Genomic DNA, 26,225 nt, shown 5'->3' with positions numbered 1-26,225 from the left:
GAGTTTGAGGTTGCCGTGAGCTAGGCTGACGCCACTGCACTCCACCCAGGTGACAGAGCGAGATCCTTTCTCAAAGAAAAAAAAAGAAAGAAAACAATGGCTGGAAGAGTCTTGGGGAGCCAGCAGGTGACAGAGCACCTGGCGGAACACCGCCCATTTAATCCACAGCGGCCCAGCAGTAGAGGTTGGAGCCTGGCCCGTGGCGGGACACGGACGCCCGGACGCCCTCGCGGTGGGCAGCCCTGGCGCAGCGAGTGCCCGGGCTGCGCGGAGTCCGCTCGGGGCCCTGGCCCTTCCCCCCACCGTCCTGCGGCCCGCGGCGCACAACGGCGCTCCACGCCCGCCAGCCGCAGCCGCCGCGCCCTCTGCTGCGGGCTCGGAGCCAGGCCCAGGCGCCGGGGCAGGCCGGGCGGGCTTGAGTCCCCGGTAGCCGCGGGGCGGGGAAGTCTCAGCCAAATCCGGTCTGGTCGCGCCGGGTCACACCTGGTAATTAAGGAGTCTGCCGCGGGCGGGGCCGCGCCTCGGGCACCTGCGCTCCCAGAGCCGCACACCTGGCGGAGCGCGGGGCAGGGTTGCGCCGGCGGCCCACACATGGCGCAGACGGGACGCGCTACCGCCGCCAGGTGAGTGGAGACGCAGCCCGTGCCGCCCAGCTCTGCGCGCGCCGTCCCCGCCGCCCCCGCGCGGGGGGTCCCGGAGCCCGGGCCCGGCGCGCCCCACGTGCCCGGCACGGCGCATGCGTGGCGGCCGCGCCTGCGCACTGGCGGCCGCGGCGCGTCGCTCGGCGGCGCCGGCGCCGGTCCGAGCGGCCATGGCGCGGCGGGCGGCCGCGGCGTGGGGGGCCGGGCAGCTACGGCCGGCGGCGGGGCGGGCTCGGCCCGGCATGTAGACGCCCCCGCAGGCGCCCGCGGCAGCGAACGGTGAGTGCGCGGCCCAAGCCCGCCGCCCGCTCGGGACCGCCAGCCCCAGGCTCGGGGTCGCCGGGCCGGCCTGACGGGCCGCGGTGGAGGCGCCGGCCCGACCCGCTCCCGTCCGGGGCGCGGCTCCGGCTCCGGCTCCGTCCCGGGGCGCGGCCTCGCGGACCGGCCTGCGGGAGGCGGCGCCCTGGTCTCGGCGTCGCGGCTGCCGCGGGTCTTTCAGGGGCCCTTGGCGTGGGAGAGACGAGAGGGACCCAGACCCGGCGGGAAAGTGGTGAATTAAGGATTCTGCAAGGCGGCGCTGGCGTGGAATTCTCTGAAAACACGTTTCTTAACTTGTTGCCCAACGCTTGCCCGAAAATTCCAAAGTCCTCTCCAAACCCTGCGGGCGCTGTCACCCGCAGCCCACGTGTCAGCACCGCAGCCCGCTGGCCCTGGGCTCCGGGCCGTTTTCTTCCTACTTGTGGGCTCAGCTGCCCGGCGGGGGCTGGGGAGGCGGGTGGGGTTTCCCTTCCCAGGCCGGACCGCCCCGTTCCGGGTCCTCCCCAGCCGCGGGATCCCTTTTGGCTTTGACGCTGAATCACAAGTTATTTTTCCTTTCTTGTTTTAGAACACACTCTGTTTTACATTCAAAACGTATTCATTCTTACTGGCTCTTGACAGGGGTATGTTTCAAAAGTATTCATTCGTTCCATGTGTCTCGCTGTCCGCCGATAAGTAAGTCATTTGAATGCCTTGTTGGACGATGCCCTTCAAGTACTCATTCCCTGAACAGGGTCCTCTCAAGCCTTGGAAACCTTCTGCCCCCTCGGAACTTCTGTGCGTGGTCTGTTTGTTCTCGGAAGTGGCTTCTGCACTGGGACTTGGTGGCCACATTGTGGTGTGACCACGCTGATTCCAAGCTGCAGGGACTACAGGTGTGTGCCACCACAACCAGCTGTTGTAGAGAGAAGGTCTCGCTCCTGCTCAGGGTGGTCTCCAACTCTTGGCTTTAAGCAGTCTTCCTGCCTCAGCCTCCCAAAGTGCTGAGATTACAGGCTTGAGCCACCACGCCCTGTACAATGTTCTGTTTTTTTCTTCTTTGAAATCGAGTGTGGGTTTGTCTTGCTAAAGTCAGTTGGCAGTCAGCTGTTGGGTTCTTAAGTAGCATTTTCCCCTGGAAGCAATTGCTGTGAGTAGTCAGGTTTCCAGGCTAGCACAAAACCCTGTTTAATTCATAAAAGATCATAGTGAGGTCTCTCAGACGGCTGGCAGAGTCAAGCAGCAATTCTTGGTGGAGTGGAAGTAGTTAACAAATAGGAGAAAAGTGGTGCTTGGGATTAAGTAAAACAGAAACAATACAGTTGATTTTATTGAGTTTAGCACTTCCGAAAATGCAGGTCTCACTTGGAGAGTGAAGAGGCAGGTGGGCGTTTTGTGAGAGTTTATGGCCGTATGTCTTTATGATGTGGAATCTGTAGGCTTGTACAACAGCAGGAGGGAGCTGAGCACGAGGACCCAGCACCTGGGCCAAAGACGGTGCAGTGGCCGGGAGCGCACTTTCCGCCTCAAGGCCGCCTGCAGCGGCTCCACGTTTTAGTCCTTACACTGTCAGCAGTCACCACCTGGCTTCAGGCGTTCTGGACAAGTGGGTGACCTCAGGATTCCATTTCTATTGTTTGTGCTGGTGGCTTGTCATTTGCAGTATCTCCCAACCCACAATAACACATGGTAACAGGTATGTTAATAAAAATAAGTGTTTAGGTTCTTTGGAGCGATGGTGAGAGTGTTCAGAGAGGAGCAGTGAAGGTGGCCTGGAGTGTGTGAGGGCGCCACGCGCACTTCGCACCTGGGCAGGTGGGCGATGCCCGGCTTCAGCATTCGAAACTGCGCAGGGCCTTGCTTTCCTCCTCTGCCGTTAGGGAGGTGGAGCCGCGTCTAAAGGGCCCTTCACATCTGTAATCCTGTCACGTGGGTCACGGGGTTGGCTCTGTAGTCACATTGCCACAGAACTTTCCAGAAGGTCTTTCTCAGTTTATGTGCTGCCAGTGTCAGTGCCACTTTTGTCATCTCCCTGCCAGCGCCCGCACTATTTACTGGAGGGAGATGAGATATTTAATAGGCACTGAGTTTTGTTACAACTGAGTGTTGACTAGTGAGGTTAAACATTTCCCCATTTCTGTTACTAAATAAATATAACTTGTTCATTCAGTGTTTTAACAAATATTTGTTGTGGCCGGGCGCGGTGGCTCACGCCTGTAATCCTAGCACTCTGGGAGGCCGAGGCGGGTGGATCGCTCGAGGTCAGGAGTTCGAGACCAGCCTGAGCAAGAGCGAGACCCCCGTCTCTACTAAAAATAGAAAGAAATTATCTGGCCAACTAAAATATATATATAGAAAAAATTAGCCGGGCATGGTGGCGCATGCCTGCAGTCCCAGCTACTCGGGAGGCTGAGGCAGGAGGATCGCTTGAGCCCAGGAGTGTGAGGTTGCTGTGAGCTAGGCTGACCCCACGGCACTCACTCTAGCCCAGGCAACAAAGCAACACTCTGTCTCAAAAAAAAGAAACACACAAATATTTGTTGAGAGCCCATACTGGACCTCATACCTATTATGTTTGTATTTGTGTGACTTCTGTTCATGTCCTTTGTACATTTATTTTTTGGCATCTTAATGTTTTTCCTTACCACTTTGTATGAGTTTTTTATGAATGTTACTGTGCCCCAATACGTTTTTGTAATAAAAATTCATAATGCAGAAGTTGTTTTTTAAAATTAAATTTGTGCTGTAGGGCCAGGCATTGTGGCTCACGCCTGTAATCCTAGCACTCTGGGAGGCCAAGGTGGGAGGATAGCTTGTGGTCAAGAGTTCGAGACTAGCCTGAGCAAGAGCACGACCCTGTCTCTACTGAAAATAGAAAAATTAGCCAGGCGTGGTGGTGCCTGTAGTCCCAGCTACTGGGGAGGCTGAGGCAGGAGGATTGCTTGAACCCAGAAGTTTGAGGTTGCAGTGAGCTGTGTTGACATCACTGCACTCTAGTCTGGGCAACAGAGTAAGACTCTGACTCAAAAAAAAAAAAAAAAAAAAAAACTTGTGCTGCGAGCAATTTGAATACACTTGGATGGAGTTAGAATTGTGTCCTTTTAAAACAGTTAACATACCAAACAAATGAATTAAATCTGAGTTGTAAATGACTATTGTAAAAAAAAAAAAAAAAAAGACACTGTAGGTATGGTATTAGAGATGTCCATTAAAAAAATATGTATACTGTGATATCTTAAATTTTAAAGCTGGTTTTAATATTTAATGTAATTATTTTATAGGGCCGGGCGCGGTGGCTCACGCCTGTAATCCTAGCACTCTGGGAGGCCGAGGTGGGCGGATCGCTTGAGCTCAGGAGTTCGAGACCAGCCTGAGCAAGAGCGAGACCCCATCTCTACTAAAAATAGAAAGAAATTATATGGACAGCTAAAAATATATATAGAAAAAATTAGCCGGGCATGGTGGCGCATGCCTGTAGTCCCAGCTACTCGGGAGGCTGAGACAGGAGGATCGCTTGAGCTCAGGAGTTTGAGGTTGCTGTGAGCTAGGCTGACGCCACGGCACTCACTCTAGCCTGGGCAACAGAGTGAGACTCTGTCTCAAAAAAAAAAAAAACATTTAATGTAATTATTTTATAACTTAGTTTACTGCCTAGTCATCAAGTTAGCCTTTATAAGTAAATATTAACAGAGGTTGTAGGTAACATATCAGTAATAATATGTGGGTTTTATGTTTTGTTTTTTGGGGGGTTTTTTTTTTTTTTTTGAGACAGGATCTTGCTCTGTCACCCAGGTTGGGATGCAGTGGTGTCATCATAGCTCACAGCAACCTCAAACTCCTGGGCTCAAGTGATCCTCCTGCCTCAGCCTCCCAGGTAGCTCGGACTACAGGTTCATGTCAACATGCTCTGCTAATTTTTTAAATTATTTTTTGTAGAGATGGGATCTCACTGTGTTGCCCAGGCTGGTCTTGAACTTCTGGGCTAGTAATCCCCTGGCCTCAGCCTCCCAGAGTGCTGGAATTACAGGCATGAGCCACTGTGCTCAGCCTAAAAATACATGTTTTTTTAACATTTGCCTTTTGTGATTTTGATTGGTTTATCCTTTTTTATTGACTGTTAATTTTGAAATAATTAAAAACTCACAGGAAGTTGTAGAAATAGTAGAGAGACCCCTGTAGGCTTCCTCAGCCTCCCCAGTGGTAACATCTTACGCCTCGAGAGTGCAGCAGTAAAACCAAGGAGTTGACATTAACTAAAACCAGGAGCGAATACCGTTAACTCCAGACCTGACTCAGATGTGGCCAGTCTTACCTGTGTGTGGTTGGGGGGGCGTTCTGTGCGGTTTCATGTCACGCCTAGATTGGTGTGACCACCGCCACCAAGACACAGAACTGTTCTCGTGCCAGGGAAGCCCCTCGCGCTGCCCACCCCCCTCGTAGCCCCGCAGCCCCTCACCGGTTGTGCGTCTCCATGATTCTGTCTGTTCAGGAATGTTACAGGAATGGATCACACAGTACGTCACCATGTGGGATTACCCTTTTCCAGCAAAATTTCCCCGTCCCGACCGCTGTGTGAATCAGTAGTCCGTCCCCTTTCTTGCTGAGCGGTGTCTTGCTGTGTGCATGTGCCGCAGTTGACCACTCACTGATGGATTTTCCCTGTTGACGTGCTGGATTTCACTGATTGAGCCAATGCTGCATTCTTGCAGGCGGCCCACGTGGCGGTTGGCTTATTCTTTTATTTTTAATTTAATTAATTAATTAGTTTTTCTGAGACAGTCTCACTCCGTTGCCCAGGCTAGAATGCAATGGTGTCATCACAGCTTGCTGCAACCTCAAACTCCTGGGCTCAAGCGATCCTCCTGCCTCAACCTCCCGAGTAGCTGGGATAACAGGAATGTGCCACGACTCCCAGCTAATTTTTCTATTTTTAGTAGAGACATGGTCTCCCTCTTGCCCAAGCTGGTTTCAGACTCCTGACCTCAAGTGATCCTCCTGCCTCGGCCTCCCAGAGTGCTGGGATTACAGGCGTGAGCCACCACCCCAGCCTTGGCCAGAGTTTGAAATTCATTACTTGTAATCGTCTGTTGATTGTATGTACTACTAAACATTTAGCTATGCCCCAGTAGAACCTTATTTTAATTTAGAAGGAAAGAAGTCGGGCCCTCTTTCTGGAAGACGAGGTGGAGTCCACATGGCTGTTTCTCCTCCCGGGACCTTTGGCTCCTGCCCCGTGCTGGGCCTCCTGGTGACAGAGCTGAAAACTATTTTTTAAATGCTATATCCTTTTAAAATCATGAGTTCCAATTTCACTCTGATGTTAATTAGATTCCTTGTTATTTTGTTTCGATACATACACTTTAAGGCCGGGCGCGGTGGCTCACGCCTGTAATCCTAGCACTCTGGGAGGCCGAGGTGGGCGGATCGTTTGAGCTCAGGAGTTCGAGACCAGCCTGAGCAGGAGCGAGACCCCATCTCTACTAAAAATAGAAAGAAATTATATGGACAGCTAAAAATATATATAGAAAAAATTAGCCGGGCATAGTGGTGCATGCCTGTAATCCCAGCTACTTGGGAGGCAGAGCCAGGAGGATCGCTTGAGCCCGGGAGTTTGAGGTTGCTGTGAGCTAGGCTGACGCCACGGCACTCACTCTAGCCTGGGCAGCAGAGTGAGACTCTGTCTCAAAAAAAAAAAAAAAAAAAAAAAAAGATACATACACTTTAAATTCTTTTTTATTTTTTTAAGAGTACAGCTACTGAAATTGTCTTTTGTTTTTTTTTGTTTTTTTTTTTTTTTGAGACAGAGTCTCACTCTGTTGCCCGGGCTAGAGTGAGTGCCGTGGCGTCAGCCCAGCTCACAGCAACCTCAAACTCCCGGGCTTAAGCGATCCTACTGCCTCAGCCTCCCGAGTAGCTGGGACTACAGGCATGCACCACCATGCCCGGCTAATTTTTTGTATATATATTTTAGTTGTCCATATAATTTCTTTCTATTTTTAGTAGAGACGGGGTCTCACTCTTGCTCAGGCTGGTCTCGAACTCCTGACCTCAAGCGATCCACCCGCCTCGGCCTCCCAGAGTGCTAGGATTACAGGCGTGAGCCACCGCGCCCGGCCTGAAATTGTCTTTTGGTAGCTTTTTTTTTTTTTAAATAATCTTGGTGGCTCTCTAAGCACATTTAAGGTCCCTTTAAAGACACTCTGTGGACAGTCTAACAACTTGTGGCACCCCTGACTACATGGACTTACAGAGTAAGGAGAGTTGATAAGCTAGCTAGGTTTTCTCACTCATGAAATGTGGAGAAGCTGCGGCAACAGGCCGCACCGGGGCGACGCCCCCAGGGACGCGGGAGGAAACAATGGGACGGGAAAAGGCCACACAGGGAAACCTGAGTTAGTGTCGGCGCTTGTGCCCGCTGGGGGTGTGGCACGATTGGAAATAAGAGTTGACAAGGAAGGCGGCCTTGTCCGGGTCTGCGATGAACTCAGGGCCTGATTTAAGGGCCAGGGTCTGTGCCCGTGGAGGCCGACGAGACCAACGCAGGGAACGCGGCGCTGCGGGGCCTGTGCCGCGGGCTGGGGCCTGTGCCGCGGGCTGGGGCCTGTGCCGTGGGCTGGGGCCTGTGCCGAGGGCTGGGGCCTGTGCCGTGGGCTGGGGCCTGTGCCGAGGGCTGGGGCCTGTGCCGCGGGCTGGGGCCTGTGCCGCGGGCTGGGGCCTGTGCCGCGGGCTGGGGCCTGTGCCGAGGGCTGGGGCCTGTGCCGCGGGCTGGGGCCTGTGCCGCGGGCTGGGGCCTGTGCCGTCGGTTCCCGGGAGGACGCAGTGAACTGACACAGGCAGAGCGGTGAGGACGGCACCTGCGCAGGGAGGTGCTCCGTGTAGCCAGCTCTTGGCGTTTTTTCCTCTGGACAGTTCTTATTGGAATAAGGAGTTAACGTAGCTATCCAGTTCTTTTTTTAAACTGAGCCAGAATCTGCCTTCTTGTATCTCTCACCAGTTCTGGTGCCCTTTGGGGACCATGTGGACTTTGTGCTCTCTGCCATCGGGTACTTGAGGTCACGCCGGCCTCTCCCGTCGTGGCCTCAGCCAGCTGGCCCTCCACCCTGCCGCCCCTGCGCTCTCGACTTCCCGCTCTGTTTCACCCGGAAACCCTTCCCACCCCTTCCTTCGAGTCCTGAATGGGCACGGACCCCTGGCTCGGCTGGGCCTAGTCCCGAGGTTGCAGGTGCTGAGGGAGCCTGGTTCTGCATGTCTCCCTCCCTGTCGGTACCTGGGGGATGACCAGCGGGCAGCTGGGTGTTGGAGGGAGGACCTCAGGAGACAGACTCCCAGGGAGGAGGCAACAAAGGACAGGGAGTGACTAAGTGCCAGGAAGGGAAGGGAGTGGGGGGGGGGGACATGTGTCCTTGAGGAGGTGTCCGTAGGGCAAAGGTCTGGATGAAGGTAGTTTCCCGTTTCTTCCTCCAGGGAAGCGTTATGTGTTTCCCTTGGATAGACACCTAGTAGTGGAGTGGCTGGATCCTCCGGCAGCCCTGCTGGCATGTAAGAAACTGTCCACCCTTCCTGACTGCCCGCGCCACCTCGCATGCCAGCCCTGGGTGCGGTTGGTTCTCTTCCGTTCTAGCCACTCGAGTGGAGCGTAAGTGGCATCTCATGGTGGTGTGAACTTGCATTTCCCTAATGACTAGTGACGTTGAGTAACTTTTCATGTGTCTATATGCGTTTGACACATCTTCTGTGGGAAAGCATCTGTTCAGATCCCTTGCCCACCCCCCCTTTTATTGCAGACAGGATCTCACTCTCACCCAGGCTGGAGTGCGGTGGTGCAGTCATAGCTCACAGCAACCTCAAACTCCTGGGCTCAAGTGCTCCTCCTGCCTCAGCCTCCTGAGTAGCTGGGACTACAGGCATGCGCCACCACGCCCAGCTAATTTTTCTATTTTTAGTAGAGACGGGGTCTTGCTCTTGCTCAGGCTGGTCTAGAACTCCTGACCTTGAGCGATCCACCCGCCTCGGCCTCTCAGAGTGCTGGGGTTACAGGCGGAACCCCTGCTCCTGGCCAAAAATAAAAGATTTTAAAGACCACTAAGATTTCTTCTAATGCTTTCTTCTAAGTCTGAAAGTTCTACAGTCTGGGTATGTAGGTCTATAATCCATTTTGAGTTAATCTTTGTACATGGTGTGAGGAAACAGTTGGGCTTCTTTTCTTTTCTTTTTTTTTTTTTTGAGACAGAGTCTCACTCTGTTGCCCAGGCTAGAGTGCTGTGGCGTCAGCGCAGCTCACAGTAACCTCAAACTCCTGGGCTCAAGCATCCTCCTGTCTCAGCCTCCCAAGTAGTTGGGACTACAGGCATGTGCCACCATGCCCAGCTAATTTTTTTTTTTTTTTTTTTAGAAATGGGGTCTTGCTATGTTGCTCAGGCTGGTCTAATTTTTTATATGTGTATATTTTTAGTTGTCCAGCTAATTTCTTTCTATTTTTAGTAGAGACAGGGTCGCTCTTGCTGAGTCTGGTCTCGAACTCCTGACTTCGAGCGATCCTCCCACCTTGGCCTCCCAGAGTGTTAACGATTACAGGCATGAGCCACCGCGCCCGGCTGGGCTTCTTTTATTTTAATTTTTTTTTTTTTTTTTTTTTTAAGTAACAAAGCTGAGAGAAAAGGCCTCCTTCTTTTAGACGTGGCTCTCCACTTTTCCAGAACTGCTTAGTGAGAAGGTCATCCTCTCCCTGCCGAATGGCCTCAGCATCTCTGTGCAGGGCTCTGGGGTCTACTTCTGTGCACCTGCCCTGTGGCCTTGACCTGCGTGTCTGTCCGGGGGCCGCCACGCCGTCCGCTTCCTGCGGCTGTGCAGCAAGCTGTGCGGTCAGGCCGTGTTGGCCCTCCAGGTTTGTTTTCAAGTTTTTTAGCTGGTGCCTTTACATTTCCCTGTGAATTTTGTTCCCAGCTTGTCATTTCCTGTAGAGAAGGCTGCCTGATTTCGTGTGCAGGGTTTGGGCGGACTCAGGAGACTGGTCTGGGGAGAACTGGGGTCTTGATCTCGAATCCTCCGGGCTGGGACTTGGTGTCTCCGCTGCGTGGTTTCGTTTTGGTGTGTCAGCGATGCTCTGTCGCGCTCTGCGTGCGGGTTTCACTCTGTCAGGTGTCTGCCTGCGTATTTCCTCTGTTAAGGCCATTGCAAGTTATATTTTTAAATCTCAATTTCGTATGCATTGCTCGTATGTAGAAATACAGTGGATTGTTGTATGTTGAATTTGCCTCCTGCAACTTTGCTAATAAACTTACTTATTAGAGATAGCCACTCTTCTATAGACTGTGATTTCCTACGCAGAAGTCGGGTCATCTGCTAGTCCAGGTTCACTTGCTCTTTTCTGTCATTCGTTTCCTGCCTGTCGGGCCGGCCGTGGCCAGGACAGTGTTGAATAGCAGTGGTTAAACCAGACATGTTTTTGTAGATTCTGGTTTTCATTGAATTTTTCATATATTTGGATAAAATGTCAGTGTCTCAAGCCAGGAGGGTGCTGATGCACTGGGATGGTGCTGTCCATCCTCAGCAAACGTCAGGAGCACCTGAGAGCTCGTCAGAGGACCAGTTCCTGGGCTGGACCCTCAGGTTCTGAATGTTTATTTGGTCTGGGTGGGACATAGGAATTGGTATTTTTCTGAAGCTCCTTGGGTGATTGTAAAGTGCAGCCAGCGTGAGAACCCCCCTTCTGGGTTTCAGAGAACCCCTTGCCTTTGGCCTTAACGTGGGGTCCATAGGCTGGTCCGTAGTTCCTGAACTTTCCTTCTGCTTTTCTGATACCCTCCCACATCTGAGTTGTTTGTGTTCCCAGAACACGCACCCCAGGCTGCGGAGGCGTAAACAGTAGAAATCTGTGTTGTCACAGTCCTGGAGGCTGGCAGTCCAGCACCAGGTCCCAGCTCCTTCGCTTCCTGGTGAGGACTCTGCTGTGACAGCCACCTTCGCAGTGTCCTTGTGGCCCTGAGTCCGGGCTCGTGGGGGTGGGGAGGGAGCTGTCTGGTGTCTCCTGATAAGGACACTAATTCTGCCTGATCAGGGCCCCACCTTTATGACCTCATTTAACCTTAATTATGTCCATTGCGGCCCCATCTCCAAATCAGCCACAGTGTGTGTGTGGGGGCGTGTTAGGGGCTCAACATACACTTGAGGGGGACATAGGCATTTAGTCCATAATTCCACGTTTGTCCTTTCTGATGCGAGCATCTGCCTCACCCTCGATTCATTAAGTTGTTCTCCTTTAATGAGAAAGAACGTTTGTCTTTGTTCTGTGTGTCGCAGCCTCTCCAGAGGTGGTCCTGATGTGTCCTTTGCTTACTAATGAGGGCATGGCAGGAAGCCCCCCTGGCCACAGCGCCTGCGTCCGCCGTGGTGGCGTTCTGCTTCGCCCGCTAGGCGGGTGCTGGCTTCCTTCGGAGGACACACGTCCCTGGCCGCCGCCCTCCCCTCCGTTCTCCCCAGGAAATTACCGTGGTCTGTGTTTCCCAGGTCACCCGGTTCTTTGGATCCTCCAACCTGAGCTGCGGCTGTTCCCGCGGCTTTTCCTGCCCTGCTGTTCTGCTCTGTGACGCCACCGGTCCCTGGTCCCTGGCTCGGTCCCTGGCTCGCCGGCTCCTCGCCCGTTCTGTTCTGTTTCCGGCTGTACTGAGTTAGACGCTGGCTTCATCGCTTTCCACCCGCAGGCACCTCGCACAGCTGCAGGCGGGACCGGCTTTGTGTTTCCTTCCAGGGGTTCCACCTGGTGGTTCTGACATTCATTTGATCCCTAAGTTGGTGAAGAGAAAGTTCTGGAACTCCCAAGTGGTTGGAGGGTTTTTCTGTTTTTCTACTTTTGTTCTTTCCTGGTTTTATTGTGTTGTGGTCAGAAGATGTGGTTCTCCACCACCATTGCTCTTTGGAGTTTGAAGTTTGCTTTGAGGCTTAATATGGGTCAGTTTGGTGAATGTCTCAGAGAAGCTGAGCTTAAAACATAGACTCTGTGCGGGGCGTGGAGTTTGTGTGTATGTGTCTGCTGGTTTGGTCTTTTTTTTTTTTTTTTGAGACAGAGTCTCACTCTGTTGCCCGGGCTAGAGTGAGTGCTGTGGCGTCAGTCTAGCTCACAGCAACCTCAAACTCCTGGGCTCAAGCGATCCTCCTGCCTCAGTCTCCAGAGTAGCTGGGACTACAGGCATGTGCCACCATGCCCGGCTAATTTTTTCTACTTTTAGTAGAGATGGGGGTCTCACTCTTTCTCAGGCTGGTCTCGAACTCCTGACTCAAGCGATCCTTTCATCTGGGCCTCCCAGAGTGCTGAGATTATAGGCATGAGCCACCGCGCCCCACCTAACTAGTCTTTTTTTTTTTTTTTTTTTTGAGACAGAGTCTCGCTTTGTTGCCCGGGCTAGAGTGAGTGCCATGGCATCAGCCTAGCTCACAGCAACCTCCAACTCCTGGGCTCAAGCGATCCTCCTGCCTCAGCCTCCCGAGTAGCTGGGACTACAGGCATGCGCCACCATGCCCGGCCAATTTTTTCTACATATTTTTAGTTGTCCAGCTAATTTCTTTCTATTTTTAGTAGAGATGGGGTCTTGCTCTTGCTCAGGCTGGTCTTGGACTCCTGATCCGCCCGCCTCGGCCTCCCAGAGTGCTAGGATTGCAGGAGTGAGCCACCGCGCCCAGCCTGGTTTGGTCTTATTGGTTATATTTATTCAGCTTTTCTGGACTAGAAGGCATTTGAAATCGTATGCTGTGTTTTCTCTCTGATTGACGTGCGGCCTTGTCCACAGCCGACTTCTGGGCTGGCGGCTGTTTCCCGAGGGTGTCTCCCCACAGGGTGGCCCCCTTTCCTGGTTTGGGCTGGAAATGCCACAGATCTGGCTTGGATGTTTTTTCTTTTTTCCTCCCTCCCTCCCTCCCTCCCTTCCTTTCTTCTCTTTCTTTCTTTCTTGGTGAATTTTATTTTTGTTTTGTTGAGACAGGGTCTCTGTTGCCCAGGCTGGAGTGCAGTGGCGCCATCACGGCTCACTGCAGCCTTCGACTCCTGGGCTCCAGCGACCCAGAGTGCTGGGACCACAGGCTCGCGCCACCGTGCCGGCTGTGACATTGTTTTTATTAGGGTGTGGGACGTGGTGTGGGAAATGTCACTTTGGGTTTGTGTGCGCCTCCTGCCAGGAGCCGCCGCTCTGACCCGCCTGGGGCTTTGTGGAACTTTTCTTCTTCTTGCTGCGGCTGCCTCTCTGGGCCGCGGCCGCCTCCTCCTCCTCCGAGGAGAATTTCCAGAATTTCCGCTCTGTCCTGGAGACACTCCTGCCGCCGCCGCTTTGGGATCACTGGTGTCTCCTCCTGGGTGAAGATTTCTTCCTCTCGACAAGCCTTACGCTGCCGCAGCCTCTCCAGGCACACTGGCTGCCTCTTCCTCGGAAAAAGATTTTTCTTTTTCTTGGGTTTGGAGAAAGAGATCCCAGGGTCTCCGTTCCATTCTCCTGAGGAGTCTCCTGGGGCGTGGCCTGTTGTGCTCTGGGGTGTTCGCCCCTCTGCCCGCACGCCCCGCGGGCCCTGCTGCCCTCTGCAGGCGAGGCGGGAGCCGCCAGTCCTCGCTCCTGTTCCTCCTGCTCTCTGGTGGCCGGAGCCGGTCCCACCCCCGACTCCTCTGTGCAGTCTCTGCTGTCACCGGGGACGGCCGTTCTCACAGCTTCTCTCCAGACACCCTGCAGGCCCCCAGAGGCGACTGGTTCATGGGACACGGCTTTGTGTGCAGGTGGGGACGTGTGGCCTTTGTTCTCGGCAGCTGCTGCGCGTGAGGGCGGAGTGGAAACGAGCCCGCAGTTTGGTGTCACCCCTTGTCTTCGTGGCTGCGGAAACCCCGTCCCTCTGGGGCTGGACTCACTCAGACACAGGACTGGCCGTGGCCTTGCTTGTCCTTTGACCTTTAGCTCTTCTGCATGAACTAAAATCCGTGGGTAGATTCCTGAGCTCTTAAATGTCTTCAAGATGGAAACAGCCTAGTTTCAAAGTACTTTAGTAACTGGGCTTCAGCCATTTCTTTCCCCTTGATGAAATGGACGCATGTACATGTGTATATGTTATTGCTATTTTGTACACGTATATTTACTTTATCGCTGTATTTATCTTATTAAATTAAGGCATCGGTGTTCTTCTGACCGAAGTCCTCATTTATCGACTATGGAAATGGAACAAGAGAAGATGCACGTGAGCAAGGAGCTGTGTGCGGAGTCGGCTGCCTACTGCTGCTCCGCCTGCCATGGGGACGAGACCTGGAGCTACGGCCACCCCATCCGGGGCCGGGCCAAGTCCCGCAGCCTGTCCGCCTCGCCCGCGCCGGGGAGCACCAAGGAGTTCAGGTACCAGCAGGAAGGGCCCTGCTTGTCCTCCTCCCCTGTGGTTCCACGATGGGATTTATTAAACTGTCGGGGAGTTTTGCAAGGGCTGCTGATGCGTGTGGGCGCTGATTGGTGCCGTGGGCTCTGTCCAGAGGGCGGGGCGGGCGGTTGCGCAAGCGAAGCTGTGTCCTGAGGGGAGGGGGCAGCGCGGCCTTTGGACACCTGCAGGGGTCGCGTTCCCGGAAGGCAGGTGCCAGCGCAGGGCCACGTCACACCTTTCTTCATCTGCTGCGGTGGCACAGAACCTCCTGGGCACAGCCCACGCTGACTTTGGGCACTAGGTGAAAGTGAACGTGGTGAGGAAACACGTGTGCTCTGTGGAAGTCACCAGCACACGGAGGGCTGTCACCTCTGGGTCCTGCTCACTTTGGGAGCCAGGGCTTGTGGCCGCAGAGGCGGGCCCGGCGCTGTGGGGCCGGGCGGGCTGTCCCCGTGGTCTCGGCCTTTACCAGCACGCCCGCCGGCCGGCCTTTGCACAACGTGGCTTGAGCAACCGCGCTCAGAGCTCCGCGTGGAGGCAGGCTGACAGCACAGGGCTGCACGCACCCGGGGATTTTGCTCTCGTTTCTGGTGACAATCAATGTGGTGAGTTTTAGGTGGAAGTTTGCCAGAGGCTGGTGGTGCCTCTAATGCAAGGGTTTTTGTGTGTGTGTGAAAAGTAGTTTTAAAAAGCAAATGGTCTTGTCAAGTGTGATGGAAAAACCCACAGAGCCTCTCACTCAGTGGGCAGCTGGAGAGGTGCCACTGCTGGCTGTGCGCAGCGTCACGGCACACGCCGGGGCCGGGTGGGGACCCCTGCCCTGTGTGCTCGGCCACGGCCCGGCGTCTGCTCCCGAGCGTGTTGCCGTGCCCAGGCGTCCTGTGCCTCCAGCCACTGCCGTGCCGGGACAGGACGGCTTTGGTTTCTTGTTTCTGTGGGTTTTGGCAGAACGCACCATTTCTGTTGCATTCAGGTCCCGGACTAAAGTTCTCGTTTTGTTATGTGCTTTATAATTTTTAGAAGACCGAGGCAAACGAGCCTCCCCTGCAGGTTGCCCAGCCCTTGTCAGATCGTGGAAGATGTCTTAGCCGTGTCGGGATGTGAGGAGTTGGTTGAGCCGTGAGACAGGCAGCGGGAGACGGAAGCGTCCAGCCTCGCTGGGCGGCTGTGGGACAGTGTTTTGGAGGCACAAAAAGAGTGCGAGGCTCAGAGGGTGGCCCAGGCCTGGGCTGACGTCCTGTGTTGCAGCGGACGTCCCAGCACACGGAATGGGACAGTCACGCTGCCTCAGCCCGCTGCTGAGGGGGAGCCCCGGCCTGTGCGTCTCCCAGTGTGTGCTGGCTGCCGCGGCCCCTGGTGGGCGAGTCACCTGTGGCTGCGTGGCTCGTCAGTTACTGGAGAAGCAGGCTGTGCAACAGTGTCTTTTTCATTGACACATACAGTTCCGAGTGAACATTTTTGTTAGAATTTTAATCTAGATTATTTAGAGAGGGTTTCCAAGGTCTCGATTCCCGCACACAGACCAGGAGGCTGGTCTGGGAGACTTGGAAAGAGACCCGCAGGGATTGGGATTCTCAGGCCCCCGAGGCTGCGTTTCCGTCGTCCTCATGGGCTTGGACCGCGGTCTCAGGCATGTGTCCAGCAGGGTGCGTCGGTGCCTGGGCGCCCTCGAGAGATGCCTGGGCAGCGTGTGGCGCTCCAGCATGGCGGCACAGACCAGGGCGTCTTCTGGGACTGTCATGTGGCTGCTGGGCAGATGATGGCGGCGTCATTTGAGTTGCTTGCATCTCTTGGAGGCTGACATAATCTATGTCTGTCACCACGTATATGTTTTTCGACCCTGACGGCTCTGTGTGCCTTCTCCCCACAGGAGGACACGCTCTCTACACGGACCCTGCCCGGTGACCACCTTTGGACCAAAGGCCTGCGTGCTGCAGAACCCCCAGACCATCATGTGAGTGCCAGGGCCCGGGTGGGCGAGGCCCGGGGACAGGGCCTGGCAGGGTTGAGCTGCTGGGCCAGGCTCTGGCACTCAGGGGGAGGAGTATGTGTTCTAAGGCATTTCGACAGAAAGCCACATGGGGCCAGGCACAGTGGCTCACGCCTGTAATCCCAGCACTCTGGAAGGCTGGGGGGAGGATCACTTGAGGTCAGAAGTTTGAGACCAGGGGCAGAGGCAAGGGCAATATACGTAACTTTCGTACCCCCATAATGTGCTGAAATAAAAAAAAAGTTCGAGATCAGCCTGAGCAAGAGCAAGACCCCGTCTCTACTAAAAACAGAAAAATTAGCTAGGCGTCATGGCATGTGCCTGTAGTCCCAGCTGCCCAGGAGGCTGACGCAAGGGGATCGCTCCAGGGGCATAAGGCTGTGGTGAGCTGTGATGATGGCATGGCACTCTAGCCCAGGTGACAGAGCGAAACTCTTGTCTCAAAAAAAAAAACAAAACATATGGGTGTCTTCACTGGACCTGGCTCAGTGGGGCCTCTGCTTGGGGACCGTCCAGCTCAGGCTTCTCCAGGGCCTTGGAGTAAGTGGATGGCAGACAAGCTGGGGGTGTGGCCAGCGGACGCCAGGTGGCCTGGGGACCCTGTCACAGCCATGGGCCCAGGTTTGTGCCCCAGGCGTGGCAGTGTCGGATGCCCATGGACATGAAATTCTGAGAGTTACTGTTGCGACAGTGACAGCTCTGGGGGAAACTGTGCCGTCCCCATGCACTTGGTGGATCAAATGTGTTTCTCCTTTAATTATTTCAAAGACAGAAACATGAATCGGCTTTTTTAAATCTGATTTTCCTTGTTTGCAAGATACTCGTCCTTGTGGCGCTGCCATCTCGGTGCTAAAACTGTCTGGAGCTTGACAGCTGGTGTCACTTGACTGTGCTCTTGATCCCTAATTACTCTCCATCAGTCCAAGTTCCTTTTAGCATCTGATGGTTCCGAAAGGGTAAGCGCTTTGTTAACATGTGTTCTATGGGGGAAAACACTGCAGTGACCTAACATTGGTGCTTTGGGTTTCAAAACTCAGAATTCGCCTCAGTTCTGAGAGTTTTATTCTGCATCTTGTGAGTGTTGTCATCGCCCTGTTGCAGAGGAATCTCTGCTCTTTGTGGGTCTGGGACGGGTGCGTCACCCCGCAGGCCTCTGTGCAGAGCACCCCACCCCGGGACCTCCTCCAGGGTCCTGGACGTTCCGCATTCCGAGGAGGATCCATGCCAGTGCCGCGCGCTTGGGCGTGGCTCTTCAAGGAGCGCTGGTGACCAGGAGGGATGTTGTTGTGGTTGTCAGGTGAAGAGAATGGAAAAGGCCGCTTTGCTGCTCTTCCTTTGCCGGGCAGGACTGAATGTGGTGGGCGGGGACTCCACCTCCTGCCGGTGGCAGCGGGCCCTGTTCTGCCACCTGGGGTTGTCTGAGGACCTGCTCTGCGGTGCCCCGGGGCAGCATGAGTCCCAGTAACGAGGCTGTTGCGCCCTGCTTCCCTCAGACGGGAGGGCAGCCCGTTGGGACTCTGGCATCGTGTTTCTGAGGCAGAACCTGCCCCGTGCCTGCTGGGTCCAGGAGCTGTCGGATCTGTCTAGTTACAGCTGCCAAATGGCGGGACCCAGCCAGTCCATCCACAGATGCCATCATTTTGACCCCAAAACATCCACCCAAGCAGTTATTCTGTGACCAGGCTGCCCCTCCCTTGAGCAGACTCCCGACCACCCCCGTGGGCTCTGCCTCTCCCGGCCCGCCTGGGGCCAGCTCCTGCCCGTCCCCGTGTCCACAGCCCCCGCCCTCCTATGTCTGCACCGCTCGCCCCACCTGGGCCTTCCCCAGCAGCCTGGGGCGCCCGCTACTTCCTGGTCTTGGCAGAGCTGCTCCCTCCACACTCACATCTCGCCTAAGTGCCACCTTGAGTGGCCTCTCTGGCCGCCCAGCCTTCATTGGCCGTCAGTTCCTGGGGGCCAGACCCGGGACCATGTCCGGGGGATGTGTGTGCTCTGCTGCCCTCCTCGGGCTGGGCCACAGGCTGCCTTGGCGCTGCTCCCCCAGGTCCGACAGCGGCCGCAGGAGTACGGTGAGGCTGGGGCTGGCACTGAGGGAGGGCGGCCTTCCCAGCCCCCACTCCAGGGAGCCCTAGCCTGCGGGGGACATAGCCTGGGGGGCAAGACTCCCATCCACTCCAGTGTGCGCCCCTCCCCAGTGCCTCCCACGGTTGGGGCAGGGGCTTCCTGTGCAGTTAACCTGCGCTTTTCCTGATACTCTTAAGTCGGATACTCTAGAGGGGCTGATCACAAGGAACTTTTACTGCCTGCTCTACTGTCTGGGATTTATTTTACTGTGAACACGCAGTTTTTGTTAGTTGAGATGTGGAGCAATTGCCACTCTGAGGGTCCACGTGGGGCGACCTGCTCAGCCGCCAGGCATCCCTGGCCCGGCCCATGGGGTCCCCCTCCGAGCTGTCCCAGGTGGGCCGGGCATCTGGTACCCACAGCATCCTGCTTGCCAGGTGACCTAACAGGAAGTTGAGGAATGGGTTTGTGGTCCCTCAGGCTGGCGCAGGACGGCACCCTGGCGGCTCTGGCTGGGCACAGCTGAGCCTGGGGTCATCAGCAGGGACTCTGGGGAGCCCGGGTGAGCGTGTGCAGGGCAGCGGCTTTGCTGTGTGACCCGGCCGGAGGGCTGCAGCCAGGCAGAGTGGCGAGGGAGGGGACACCCCTCCACCTGACCACGGCCCGAACGCACCTCCCACGGGGCCAGGCCGGTTCCGCAGGCCAGAGCAGCGGCTGGCAGAGGCTGTCCGCCGGCCGGGGCCCACCGAGCCCAGTGAAGAGCAGGAGTTGAGGTCGGCTTCTTTGATGTTGAAAGTGGTCCTGACAACTTTCAGCAGCAGGAAGGCTGTTTTGTTGCGTTAGATCTTTACAATTTTAGGAAGCTCGTTTGACCTAGTTGCTTTCGTAACACGGTTAACAAGTCACTCTACAATTGTGTTTTGCTTTCAGTTTTGAGGATGCAAAAATTAGGTTTATAGCGTAAGTGCGCAGTGGGAAGGCGCCGGTGGGGCAGGCCGCCTCGCACCCTGTCACTGGCGGGGCATGTCCACGGCCTGGGCACACCAGCTGTCTCCAGGAGGTGCAGGCCGCCTCGCAGGGGCACGTGTGACCGGAGCAGGCGGGCTCACGGGGTGTCATGGGTGACCCGTCGCCTCCCAGACACGCCTGGAGAGGGTGAGTGCTGGGACCAGCATCCGTGGTGGTCGGTGCCGGTGAGGCTGGAGGCGCCACCGCAGGCGTCAGCGTTTGCGCCATAGCTCGAAAGCTGCCAGTGGCCTGTCGGGCTCTGGGCTCCCGGGGAGATGCCCTGGCAAGGCCCGGCCGGCAGCAGGTTTCTCAACTGGGAACTTGCACCGGCCCTTGCGCTGCAGCTTTAAGACTCGCCCAGTGGGGCTGAGGGAAGGCTGAGTGAGAGGAGCGGCCGCACCCACCCTCCTGCAGGCTGCCCAGAGCCTGTTCCGGGTTGTTCCGGGCCGGCTGGGCTGTTTTTCGTGACTTACAGAGAAATAGGAATCACAGCTGGGCGGGCTGCCTTTGGAGAAACACCCCGACCCCGGGCACAGTGCCGGCGGCACAACAGAGGGGTCTGAGCCTGCCTAGCGCGGTGCCCGCCTCAGGGGCCCTTGCAGCTTGCAGGGTGGCTGCTGGTGGCAGCACTGCCACTGACTTTTAAGCCATAGTTTTTATTGTAAAAATCAACGGTGAACGATGCTGACACAGGGATCCCGTGGTGCGAGCCGCACTTGCCCCGTGTGCAAGGCAGGAAGTGCTTGTCCTGAGGGGTCCTGGCTCTCGTGGGACCAGAAGCCATCGGGAGTGGGTCGTGGGGGCAGAGTCCCTGAGTCGGCTGGCGTGGGTTTTTGTGTGGAGTGCGGCGTGGGGAGGGCACCAAGCCGAGAGCCCGGCCTTGGGCTTCTTGGGGCAGCCTTGTGAGCTCTCGGTGCCAAGGAGCCATCAGTGGGCACCGCTGCAGCCTCAGTGAGGGGTCCTGAGCAGCTGGGAGACAGGTCGTCACCGTGGAGCCCACTGGCCCGTGGCCAGGGCTTGTCGCGGCCCGGGGGCCCTGGTGCCAGCTGGCAGGGGCTGCTGGTTCCACCTCAGCCCACATTGTGACCACTGTTGAGTGTGTTTGTCCAGGGGTCAGACACATTTTTAGGATTTTATTTTTCTTTTCTAAGTCATACACCTTTTTTAAGGGAAAGGTCCCTGATGGTGTGAACTTCTCTCTCCCTGACAGGCACATTCAGGACCCCGCGAGCCAGCGGCTGACGTGGAACAAGTCTCCCAAGAGCGTTCTGGTTGTCAAGAAGGTCCGCGACGCCGGCCTGCTGCAGCCGTTCAAGGAGCTCTGCACGTACCTCATGGAGGCAAGGGCGGGCCTGGGCGGGCGGAGGGCCGAGACCTCTGCCACGCTGCGGCCGGAGCGGGACAGAGCCCGCGTCTGCCCGGTGTCCTGGTCCGTTTGTGTTGCTGGAACCACAGACTGGTGACTTGCCGGGAAGTCCAGGGCCACAGGGCCACATCCAGTGGGAGAGCGGAGAGGGTGCCGTCTGGGGGGAGCCCCAGCCTCATCCTCCTCTGAGAGGCCCAGCTCTTACCCTGCCACACTGGTGATCCCCCTTCCCTGGAGCGTTGGGAGGGAGGAGCCTTAGACCGGGTCTGACTCGGGAGCCGGAGCCCAAGTCGGCGCCCACAGCAGGGAGACCACCGCCCCGGCAGCCCGGCTCACGGAGCCTCCGGCAAGGCGGGCACCGCAGTGAAGTGAGCAGGTTGGACGTGATTTCCTGGCCAGGAAAATGTGGTCATTTTTCACCCTTTCCCCAAACCCAAAGGCCTAAAAGGAGCTTTTTGAAAGACCAGTGGGATCTGGACTGGGAGTTGGCGGGGCCGGCTTGGCTCCCCACAGCTCACAGGCGCGCCTGATTTCAGGAGAACAACATGGTCGTGTATGTGGAAAAGAAGGTGCTAGAAGACCCTGCCATCGTAAGTGACGAAAACTTTGGGGCAGTGAAGAAGAAATTCTGCACTTTCCGAGAAGGTGAGTTATCTTTGACTCTGTCGGTTTATTAGGCGTAGCTCCCTGTCCCTGGTGGAAACTTCTAGCGTTCCTGTCCTTGCCGTCTGTGCACGGCAGTGTGGAGGGGCTGCGTGTGACGGCTTTTCCTTGGTTTTGTTTTTATGTTTTGCAGATTACGACGACATTTCCAATCAGATAGACTTCATCATTTGCCTGGGGGGGGACGGGACCCTGCTGTACGCTTCCTCGCTGTTCCAGGTGAGACGCGTTTGGGGCCGGGTGGCGTTCCTCCTCGGCAGGCGGAGCTTTGTCCCGGAGTGGTGAGTTGCTCCGCGTCTCGTTTGGACTCAGGCTGATTTTTTTTAGCTCAGTTTTTTGGTGGCAGAGTAAGTTTGCCCGTGGAGCCAAGTGCAGCTGTGACAGGCTGGGTGGCTGTGGGCCCAGGCGTGGCTGCAGGTCCACAGACAGATGACGTCCTCGAGCGCTGGTGCCGTGGCTGAGTTGGGGGCACTGAGGGAGCCCCGCCCTGGACCCCGGGCGGCCATTCGAGCTGCCAGGCGGCCCCGCACAGCCACGGTGGAGCCCAGGGTGGAGGCCCCAGACGGCTGCGGGTGGGGGCACTGGGCAGCGTCCCCCGGGGCCACCAGCAGCCTGCTCGGCGGGGAGCGAGGGGTGCAGGTGGCAGGTCCCAGAGGGGAGCAGCCCCCACACACCGGCCCAGCCCCCTGCGCCTCCCTCCAGGCTCTTCTTCCTCCCTGCTCAGCAGAGCCGCCCTGCCTGGGGCCCGACTCTGCTCCCTGCCCACTGCAAGCAGGTGCTTCCAGAACTGCCTGGCCACCCGCCCTTGCCCTCTACCGCTGGGCGGGGGGCTCTGGCCAGGGAGCTCGCCCCCAGCCTGCTCCCCTGCTCTTTCCTGTCCCCGGAGACCAGCCAGTCAGCCCACTGCTTCTGTTTCTCCTCACCTCTCCCCTGGCCTTGCCCGGCCCACCCTCCACGTGGGGTCCTCCACCTCTGGGGGGGCTACGACGGCCCCGCCTGACACTGACCCTGTGCTCGCTGGCCGGTGCGGCCCCCGGCGGGAGCTGGGTCCCCCACAGAGCTGAGTCCTCGGGGGCAGGCCCCTCCCAGGGGTCTGGTGCTGCTGACAGCTTGGGCGGAGTTGAGGGGACAGAGTGGTGCTGAGTGACCTCCGTCGGCCCGCAGGGCAGCGTGCCTCCAGTCATGGCTTTCCACCTGGGCTCCCTGGGCTTCCTGACACCATTCAACTTTGAGAACTTTCAGTCCCAAGTCACCCAGGTGATAGAGGGTGAGTTGGAATGTTCTGGAACCCACAAGTAGCTCTGAACATGGGATTGCCCTTTTATTTAATGGTGCATAAAGCAACATTTAAAAGTCTCAAGATTCAGAGATTTGTGAATTTTGAGTGGTTCAAACATTTTTTCACTGACGTTAGTTGAAGCTGCCATTTGTGTTGGGGGAGTGGACTGATTTGCATAAAAGGCACAGAAGTGTCACTTCCAGCTTGGGAGGAAAGAGGGCTCCTGACCCCACTGACCTCCCTGAGATGTGCCCTCTGACCCCCGCGGCCCCAGGGAACGCAGCTGTTGTCCTTCGGAGCCGGCTGAAGGTCCGGGTGGTGAAGGAGCCTCGAGGGAGGAAGGGGCCTGTGCCCAACGGGCTCAGTGAGAACGGTGCGCCGGCCCCCGGCCAGGCGGACGGCGGGAAGCAGGCCATGCAGTACCAGGTGGGTGGACACGCAGGGCTCCCCGGGGCCCAGGGCAGGCACCTGGGGCTGGACCCCGCGCGGGAGCCCCGGCCGCAACCTCAGGATGAGGCCCTTGCAGAGAGCCAGGGCAGGTGCAGGCGCTGGGCGCCCGTGACAGTCCAAGGCCCGGCCACCCCTTCCAGGTGCTGAACGAGGTGGTGATCGACAGAGGGCCCTCCTCATACCTGTCCAACGTGGACGTCTACCTGGACGGACACCTCATCACCACGGTGCAAGGCGACGGTAAGGCCCGAGACCTGCCCTGGGGCCCTGAGCGCCCCTCTCAGCGGGAGTGACGCCTGCGCCCTGTCCCCGCCAGGAGTGATCGTGTCCACCCCGACGGGCAGCACTGCGTACGCAGCCGCGGCCGGGGCCTCCATGATCCACCCCAACGTGCCGGCCATCATGATCACGCCCATCTGCCCCCACTCGCTGTCCTTCCGGCCCATCGTGGTCCCCGCAGGGGTGGAGCTGAAGGTCAGAGCCAACACCTCCCCACCCCTTCTGATTTGCGAGTGTCGGACCCCTCGCCAGGGAAAGGCTGGGACCTGGGCACGGCCCCGTGCCACTGGCCCGCTGGCTCCAGCCTCAGACGCGGCCTTGTTCCTGGACCGTCTCCCTGCACCCCGGGACCCGGCCCCGCCTCGCCGGTGCCTGAGATCTGCCAGCTGGGGGCCCGGACCCGGGTCAGAAAGGGCTGCCCGCCCTCGCCTGGTTTCTGCCGGCACCGTGAGCTGGGCGGGGTCGGAGCCACTGGCGCTGGGACCTCCGGTGAGCACCCACGGTTCCCTGAGGAGCACCCTCCCCAGCCCACACCTGTCCCTGCTTGAACCCTCAGATCATGCTGTCACCAGAAGCAAGGAACACTGCGTGGGTGTCCTTTGACGGTCGGAAGAGACAGGAGATCCGCCACGGAGACAGGTGGGGGTTGCGGCCGGGCTGGGCCCTCCTGCCTCGACCCAGGGCCAGGTGGTGAAGTGTGGTCCCCTGTAGCGCCAGAGGCCTGAGCGGGGGGAGGGCGGCTCAGTCAGGGGACCCAGGCCCAGGGGCATCAGCCCTGCACACAGCCGTGGCGGCTGCCCGTGACGCACTGTCCCTGGCAGTGGCAGATCTCTGCGGCGCACAGAGCCCTGGGCAGAGTTTGTCTGTTTCCTGGACTGGCCCTCCAGCACCGGGCGGGCTGATGAGAGTGGGGTCGTGGCTGCCCCAGCACCCACTGGGGACCCCTCGTCCTGCCTGGGGGAGCATCACCTGGCCCCTTGGGGCTCAGAGACCCGGGGCTGGGCCCTGGGGCACCGTGGCCTGGGCGGGGCGGGTCGGCGCTGGGCGTGCCGTGGGCTCACCGGGCACGTGGCTCCCTGTCTGGCTGCAGCATCAGCATCACTACCTCTCGCTACCCGCTGCCCTCCATCTGCGTGCGAGACCCCGTGAGCGACTGGTTTGAGAGCCTGGCCCAGTGTCTGCACTGGAACGTGAGGAAGAAGCAGGCCCACTTCCCAGAGGAAGAGGAGGGCGAGGGCTAGCCGCGCTCCTGTCCAGACCCGGCCATGGTCCCGCGGCCTTCCAGGCTCTTCGTTTTCCTTTCCTGCCCTCCCGCTCGCCCTCTGGGGACAGACCAATGTGTGTGAGTGTGTGCGCGTGAGAGAGAGGGGACACGTCACGTCTGTTCGTCTGTCATAAACGGTCACGAGCCGCTGCCTGTTTGGGGAAGAGCCTGGGTCTGCCTTTCGTCGACCAGATCAGCTGTTTTTTAACATTTTAAATCTGACTTCTATTTTGCATTTCTAATGGGGCACAGTGGGAGGTGGGCTGAGGCTCCTGTCCCACGACCCCCACTTGGTCCTGGAGCCGGCTGCCTGCCCCCCGGCTCTGAATTAATAATTCCATGCCAGGAAATTCCACAAATCAGTCTACTGAGATTCAGAGGGTCAGAATGACTTGATCTGTCCTTTAATGTTGAAAATAAATGTCTCGGCCACAAATCTTCCTTTAGCCGCGATGCTTCTGCCTTCGGGCACCTTTCCCCGAAACTGCCCTGGGGGGGTTCCTAGGCCCACTGGACGGGTCTTGCAGTGATGGGCGCGGCAGGTCGGCTGTGCCGCGGCTCCAGAGAGGGCTGGGCGCATCCCGCCTCCCCGCGCGGGTCAGCATCGAGCGTGGGCTGCGGCCTCTGGTCCCCCCAGGGCCGGCTGGGCAGGGGCAGGTGACTCAGGCCACACACATTCCTCACGTAGCTTCAGCTCCCAGGAAGGTATTTTAATCCTGTGTATACTTTTCAGAGATTCTTTTAAACTTTCTGAAGTGCTGATGTACATATTTTCTTGTACACACTTTTGCGAAAATTGAAAGGGGAAGAGGATCGTCCTGCTGCTGCTGTTTGTTCTGCGCGACTGTCCTCGGGGACCATTCTGTGCCGAGTGCAGCCTGGCGGTCTGGGAGAGACTCGGGCGCGGTGAGAAGGTGCAGACAGACGGCCAGGGGGAGCGCGAGTGGGTGTGCACAGGGCTCCGCGTCTGCCACCTGGGAGCCGCACCTGGTCATCGTCCAGCGGGCGTCTGCTTTTGAGGAACTGCCCTCTGGGTTTTGCTCAAGTCGCCCTTTCGTCATTCAGTGGGTAAGGACGGGCAGGGACGAGAGCTGCCCCGTCCTGGGCCCACGTCTGTCCTTTGCCTGCTCGGTGCTTCCCGGAGCCGCTGGTGCAATTTCCTCGACTTGGGTGTTTATGACGTGCAGCTCACGCCGTCTGGCCACCAACACGAGCATCTGGGCCACAGGCCTGGCTGCCAGGCCACCATCTGGAGCCACGGAGGGGCCCAGTGTGTGTCCTGTGTCCTGACACAGGCTGAGGGAGGTGGCGCCAGTGTCTGCAGCCTCTGGCCAGAAGACAGTGGCACTTGGGATTCCAGTCACTCATCCGAACAGAAAAGCAAATGTTAAATTAAGTCCTAAAGCAGCATGAGATTGGAATGATCTGGAAAATTTTGAATTTTTGAAGTAAATCTTAATGTTTCATATTGTTAATATCTTAAAAATTTGTTAAATGTTGAAGGCCTTATTACTATTTTCAGACCCTTTATCAATAAACAGACTTGT

At 57.2% G+C, this 26,225-nt stretch overlaps 1 protein-coding gene across 2 annotated transcripts; it reads left to right on the top strand.

Annotated features, from left to right (window-relative positions):
- The first annotated feature begins 762 nt into the window (after positions 1 to 762).
- On the top strand, positions 763 to 26,225 carry NADK (NAD kinase). 2 transcript variants are annotated; one of them, XM_069464705.1, is made up of 12 exons: positions 763 to 920; positions 14,078 to 14,296; positions 16,186 to 16,269; positions 20,588 to 20,717; positions 21,280 to 21,388; positions 21,540 to 21,625; positions 22,571 to 22,673; positions 22,960 to 23,111; positions 23,276 to 23,375; positions 23,452 to 23,609; positions 23,971 to 24,053; positions 24,505 to 26,225. In XM_069464705.1, the coding sequence occupies exons 2-12, from the start codon at positions 14,118 to 14,120 to the stop codon at positions 24,653 to 24,655; spliced, it is 1,335 nt and encodes a 444-aa protein (XP_069320806.1). In that variant the 5' UTR covers positions 763 to 920; positions 14,078 to 14,117; the 3' UTR covers positions 24,656 to 26,225. The 2 variants fall into 2 exon arrangements, with proteins under 2 accessions (XP_069320806.1, XP_069320805.1); XM_069464704.1 differs by lacking the exon at positions 763 to 920 and having other exon boundaries at positions 21,283 to 21,388.

The sequence above is a fragment of the Eulemur rufifrons genome, unplaced genomic scaffold (genome assembly GCF_041146395.1).
Source record: "Eulemur rufifrons isolate Redbay unplaced genomic scaffold, OSU_ERuf_1 scaffold_84, whole genome shotgun sequence".
NCBI classification, from domain to species: Eukaryota; Metazoa; Chordata; class Mammalia; order Primates; family Lemuridae; genus Eulemur; species Eulemur rufifrons.
This window is presented reverse-complemented; position numbering and strand designations above follow the sequence as displayed.